The 6,143-nt window shown below is 38.8% G+C and overlaps 1 protein-coding gene across 1 annotated transcript; it reads left to right on the forward strand.

Moving 5' to 3' along the window:
• Window positions 1–1,611: 1,611 nt before the first annotated feature.
• OTOR (otoraplin) lies at window positions 1,612–5,654 on the forward strand. Its single transcript, XM_065400351.1, has 4 exons — window positions 1,612–1,735; window positions 2,182–2,321; window positions 3,017–3,127; window positions 5,631–5,654. The coding sequence occupies exons 1-4, from the start codon at window positions 1,612–1,614 to the stop codon at window positions 5,652–5,654; spliced, it is 399 nt and encodes a 132-aa protein (XP_065256423.1).
• Window positions 5,655–6,143: the final 489 nt, after the last annotated feature.

Genomic DNA, 6,143 nt, shown 5'->3' on the forward strand with positions numbered 1-6,143 from the left:
CATATGGTTTAGCATTTAGACCAATCCATGGTACATAATTTGGGAAGGAGTGTGCTGAGGTACAACAAAGAGCAGCTAGATGTCAACTTCATGTTGAGATGGAGAGCAAGGCAACAGCCGGAAGATCAGTGGGAATGTAATTAACATAATCAGAATATGACAAGGACATAATGTTAGAGAGACAAAGTGGGTGAGGTTATATTGTTTATTGGATCAACCTCTATTGGTGTGAGAGAGAAGCTTTTGTGTGTGGCTCGAAAGCTTGTCTCTCATCAACAGAAGCTGATCCAATAAAAGATATTAACTCACCCACCTTGTCTCTAATACTGACACAGCTACAATCACACTGCAAGGAGACAGTATTAACATTCCTACTTTATGAAGAATCCCATAGGATTTGTAATAACTAGCTGACAGTCACTGCTGTTTTGTTCCTTACCTGAAAAACGGCACGTTTATCAGCATGGGGGGGCCCCCCTTAGGCATTGATTCAGTACTGACTCTCCCAAGAGTGCCACGTAATCACTTGCCAAACTATCAGGTGTACCTAGGTCAGTGATCTCCCCTGCAAGTACTGAGCTGGCTTAGCCTTCCATTACTTGTGAGAACGGTGGGGATCATGGAAGTAGGTGGTATGACTGAAGGCCACTGTTCTCTTTATTATCACCTTTTTCTTCCTATGTATCATACTGAATTTTAAACGTGCTGACCTTTAAAATGCTGTCTTCAAGGAGTAGAGATCAATCTGTTACAACATACGCAGTTCAGTGCCTCAAGTGCACAACTTCTCCAGTGTGAGTCCAGTTATGCAACAGCGTGCTGTGAGATTTTCAGGGAGGAATGTGATTCTACGCTCGCATGCAAGACATGACCTCACACATACGGTGGGTGCAAGGTCATACTGTGGTGAGGATACTGCAGTTATGTAAATTAGGATGGAAAAGGGTTGTTCTGGCATAAGCTGTTAAATATGTTTGCTTTTTAACTAGAGCACCCAATGAAATTAAAGCTTTGTCCACGCTATGAATATGCAGTGCCTAAATTTCAAATGTAATTTGCTGATGCACAGAGCCTTTCACTGAGATTCAACTACCTGTGCCACTGACTAGGTTTATTTATATTTGCAGTAGTGCCTAAGGGCCCTGTAGAAACAAGACACAGAGACAGTCTGCCCCAGAAAGCTCTGACTTTGTCTTTGTACATTTCATGAGAATCAAGGATTTATGGACTTTAAGGGATGTTATTTCATTTGCTGCTTAACGAGGACTGATTTATTTTTTTCATCTTCAGACAAATTTTGCCTGAGGTGGTGATAAGAATATTACAGTTAACTAAGGCCTACAGGAAAGTATAGAATGTCTCTGTAATACAGCAGTTTATTGAAGCAATGGTACAAAAAAGCTTTGGAAAGGGATTGTATTTGGTAAATAAAACCTGAGGGTCCCCTGGGGCCCTATGGTTCCTCTTAAAGTAGTGGAATGTTAACCTAATCTCTTCCCATTGGTCAGGGAAATGTTTGTCCAGATGTCTAGCTTTTCCATAAAAGATAAGTGTTACCAGACTTGGCATGCATTTGAGAGAGAAGTGCTAGCAAAGAACATTGATAGAAAAATGACACTAACTATTGATTTGGTTATACTATTTTTATGCCTTGGAGTTGCATATCCTGGCGTGACTGGAATTTTTATGGACAAACTTGCCAGCAAAAAGCTCTGTGCTGATGAGGAGTGTGCTTGTAAGTATTTTTGTTTAAACTTTAGTAAAGCATATGATCAAAACTAAATGTGTTTTTTATACAAAGCAGTGTCTGGTTTTGAAATGTAAGAACGAGCTGCTTGTTAGCTTTGCTGTATTAAATCGGTGTCTTTGTACCTTTAAAAAATTTTTTAATGTGGCAAAACCACATGTGAAATTAATTTATATTCCACATGCTGCTTTTTCAAGGATTTTGTTTCAAAATCCATTATAATCAAAGGTAGGTGTAGTTAAAAACATTTTTCTGAGAACACTGTTGTAGTGTTGTAATGTTGTGATAAAGTGAGTATCTCTGGCTTTACTTTACTTTGCTTAGTACAGACTGAAAATTGTGTAAGATGAAATCTGGCAGCCTTTTCTCTGATTACTTGCTTCAGAGAGAGTCTAATATATACGCGTTATCCACCTCCTTTTTTTCCTTTGCAGACACCATTTCCCTTGCCAGAGCAGAAGATGATTACAACGCACCAGACTGCAGGTTCATTAATATTAAAAAAGGGCAGTTGATTTATGTTTATTCAAAACTAGTGAAAGAGAGAGAAGCTGGAGAGTTCTGGGCTGGAAGTGTAAGATGAAATTCTTCTTTATACAAGCATTAATCTACCTCTAGTTGGCTAGTAATGTTTCTTTGTCAACATCCACTTTTTAAAAAGCAGAGTTTAGCAGCGAAAATAAATCCTGTGGCGTTTTTAAAGACTGCATCTGAGATTTTAAAAAAGTGAATATACAAAACTTTCCAATCCAAACTTCACAAGCATTGATAAGAATCTCTCTCCTATTGAGAGACCATATAACCTATTAAAATATAGATAATAGTATAATGGAAATAAATGCACTGAAGCAATCAAAATAAAATCCAATGCTCTTCTGCTGCTGCCATTTATTCAAAGAATCAGGTGCAAACGTTTTACAGCAACCTAAATTTGGGAAGAGACACTGATGACAATGGATCATTAAATCTTAACTCCACCCTTTCATTTAAAGGAAAATAAAACTGCCACTCCACTTTTATCTGGAAAATCTTACAAATAATGCATCCTAAATATAACTTATTTGGAGTCCTGTGTGTCCATGTTCTGGCTTATATTCATGCCTCCTTTTGAAAAAAATCTTGTCCTAGTTAATCAAGTAGCATGAAAACCAAAAGACCACAAGACAAGAGGGAGAGAGTTTGATTGCTGCTTTTGACAAAAACTTGAACTAGTTTAATTTGGATGTGGGCTGCTTTATTGTTTCTAATTATAGCTTTTCTTGCTCTAAGGTGTATGGTGAGCAGTATGAAGACCAGATGGGAACAGTTGGCTACTTCCCTAGCAGTTTAGTCTCTGAGCAGTATGTTTATCAAGAAGCTAATAAGACAATCCCTACAACAGTAAGGAATCTGCAAAAGGCCAGGGGGTTACATAAATATACTCAACTGTGTAATGCTAATTTGCTATAAAAACAAATCATCGCTATGCACTACACCATCCCACTGTTGACTGTAATAGTGCTGAGCCACACACAATGCCTGGGGCCTGATCCTGTTTCCAATACTTTGTTGAGGAGCACCACTGAACTCATAATTTAGGGTTTGATCCTGCTCCCATTTGAGTCAATTGAAAAACTCTCTTATTGACTTGAATGGTGTAGCTTTAAGCCCATTATGCATTGGGCACAAGATTCCATTTGCAGCGTATAGCAAGTTTTATTGGTCCTACAGAGCCGGAGAATCATGCTGCATATTCGTGAGCACCCTATCCTGTCGCAGTCTCCGTTAATTATTTACACGAATAGAGATCTGTCTCTTTTATAGAGAATTCTTGTAATGAGCACATGCTTCACTTTCCTTATGTGATAGGAGCCTGACTGAGTTCTGCTATCTACTCCTGTGGGAACGGGAAGAAGCTTCAACTACATGTGAAAATTCACTCATTCTCAATTCAGTTCAATATTAGACGAAGCATTCCCGGCTATTTTTTAACACCAAAAGGGCTTTTTTTCTAAAACCACCCAGTATTTTTTTGTTTTAAAATATAAGTGCTTCTCAATTTACTAAACCAAAACAATGAAAAGGAAAGTTTTAGCAAATTTTAAAGGCACTTTGTATAATCTATGGGCTGTATAAGTAGGGGCATTGCCAGCAGATCAAGGAACGTGATTGTTCCCCTTTATTCGACGTTGGTGAGGCCTCATTTGGAGTACTGTGTCCAGTTTTGGGCCCCACACTACAAGAAGGATGTGGAAAAATTGGAAAGAGTCCAGCGGAGGGCAACAAAAATGATTAGGGGTCTGGAGCACATGACTTATGAGGAGAGGCTGAGGGAACTGGGATTGTTTAGTCTCCAGAAGAGAAGAATGAGGGGGGATTTGATAGCTGCTTTCAACTACCTGAAGGGGGGTTCCAAAGAGGATGGAGCTCGGCTGTTCTCAGTGGTGGCAGATGACAGAACAAGGAGCAATGGTCTCAGGTTGCAGTGTGGGAGGTCTAGGTTGGATATTAGGAAACACTATTTCACTAGGAGGGTGGTGAAGCACTGGAATGCGTTACCTAGGGAGGTGGTGGAATCTCCTTCCTTGGAGGTTTTTAAGGCCCGGCTTGACAAAGCCCTGGCTGGGATGATTTAGTTGGGAATTGGTCCTGCTTTGAGCAGGGGGTTGGACTAGATGACCTCCTGAGGTCCCTTCCAACCCTGATATTCTATGATTCTATGTGCCCTCCACCCCGTGTGTGTGAAAAGCTTGCTTACTCATATAAGGAGAAAGCGTTAATACACAAAATTAAAATGATTGGAAACATTCAAATGTTTATTTTGAAACAACCAGGCTGCTTTATTTTAAAACACATCCTTCTGTTGCACTGTATCAGATTTCTGTAGTTTCTCAAGCTTTCCACTGCCCCATGGAATTTTTAACTTTACTGAAGACTTGTAATATATTCACATAAAAAACCCCTCAATTACACTGTGAAGCAGATGTTTGGTTTCTCAGAAGCTAGTGTGTTGGCACAGAGACTCAGATTGCTTGGTAGCTTGTCTCTTTAAAACCACTTTCATGAAAACCTTAAAACATTTTTCATTGAATAGGTTTCTGGTAATTACCTTCATTAATATTGAATAGTAAGCTATGTTCTGTTCAAATGTATGACTCCATTCAAACAGGAAAGCATTTGAAAAATCCTCTTCGAGCTATATATGTGTTTCATCATTGTTTTTATGTTCAAAAGTATTTTATTAGCAGTTGTGGTCCAGGGGAAATTCACAGAACATATTTCTATGGATAAATTAACTGAACAGTTACTTGGTAGGACTTGTACTTTATCAAGCAAGTTTTATTTACAGGAATTTAAAGGGCCAGATTTAGTCAGAGCTGCCCAGAGGATTCAGGGGGCCTGGGGCAAAGCAATTTTGGGGGCCCCTTCCATAAAAAAATGTTGCAATACTATCTTCTCGTGGGGGCCCCTGCGGTGCCTGGGGCAAATTGCCCCACTCCCCCCCCCCCCCCCCCGGCAGCCCTGGATTTAGTTCTACTATAAAGTGGCCACATCTCCTCTGAAGTCCATGGCAGGCCACTATATTACACCAGGACTGAATGTGGCTCAGTGTGTAGCAACCATTGATTAGCCATAATAAATGAAAGAACAAAAGAGAAACAAAACCAGAAAGGCTTAGTAAAAAGCATTATCCAGTCAATATGGAACTCTTCTCTAGTATTCTGAGACAAGTTCCATGATTTATACAATAGAATTTTAAGGTGGTAATTATTTAACATTTGCTTCTCCTTGCTTACCTTTTCAAAATGTATTTTGTATCTTGATTCAGTTTGTACCCAGTTCTTATTTGGTATAACAATGCCTAAGACCCTCTGCTCATTTTTCTAATGACTGTGTCTTTCAGGCCATTGACTTCTTCTGTGAATAGTACCGGTATGTGGCTGGGTCATCACCAGGCGGATACCAAGAGACTCTGATGGATATAAACCTGAAAACCCATGGCTGACTACTCCGAATTCTTTTTCTTTCTTGTTTGTAAAATAATACGTTTATTTCTAAATAAGAATTTGTTGAAAGGGAGTGATTGCTGGGGAAAAAAGTTTAAAACCTTAGATATAAACCACATGGCATATGCTTCGAAAGTCTTTCTACCTGAAATTACTTTGTTATATTCATTGGTAAGTTAGCACCCTTTAAACTACTGCATTGTCTTAGTCAAAGTTATCTAATATTTGAGGTAAGACTTTAAATATCTTATGTTGCATTTATTTTCTCACTATACAAGCACATTTTATGTTATTAAATAAAATTACATTACAAGTGCACAAAGCTGTGTGTGAGACACAAACAAAAGTAAGGAAATTTACGGTGTATGGGGAAAATCATGTCTACGCCAATACTAAGTATTAAAAAAGAG

Source organism: Emys orbicularis, chromosome 3 (genome assembly GCF_028017835.1).
Source record: "Emys orbicularis isolate rEmyOrb1 chromosome 3, rEmyOrb1.hap1, whole genome shotgun sequence".
Taxonomy (NCBI): domain Eukaryota; kingdom Metazoa; phylum Chordata; order Testudines; family Emydidae; genus Emys; species Emys orbicularis.

What these genes read in the sequence shown, in the direction of transcription:
- OTOR (XM_065400351.1), top strand. Translation starts at nt 1,612, where the DNA reads ATGACACTAACTATTGATTTGGTTATACTATTTTTATGCCTTGGAGTT. An exon ending in TGCTGATGAGGAGTGTGCTT is followed by an intron (nt 1,736 to 2,181) that starts GTAAGTATTTTT and finishes TTTCCTTTGCAG; the next exon opens with ACACCATTTCCCTTGCCAGA. An exon ending in GAGAGTTCTGGGCTGGAAGT is followed by an intron (nt 2,322 to 3,016) that starts GTAAGATGAAAT and finishes TCTTGCTCTAAG; the next exon opens with GTGTATGGTGAGCAGTATGA.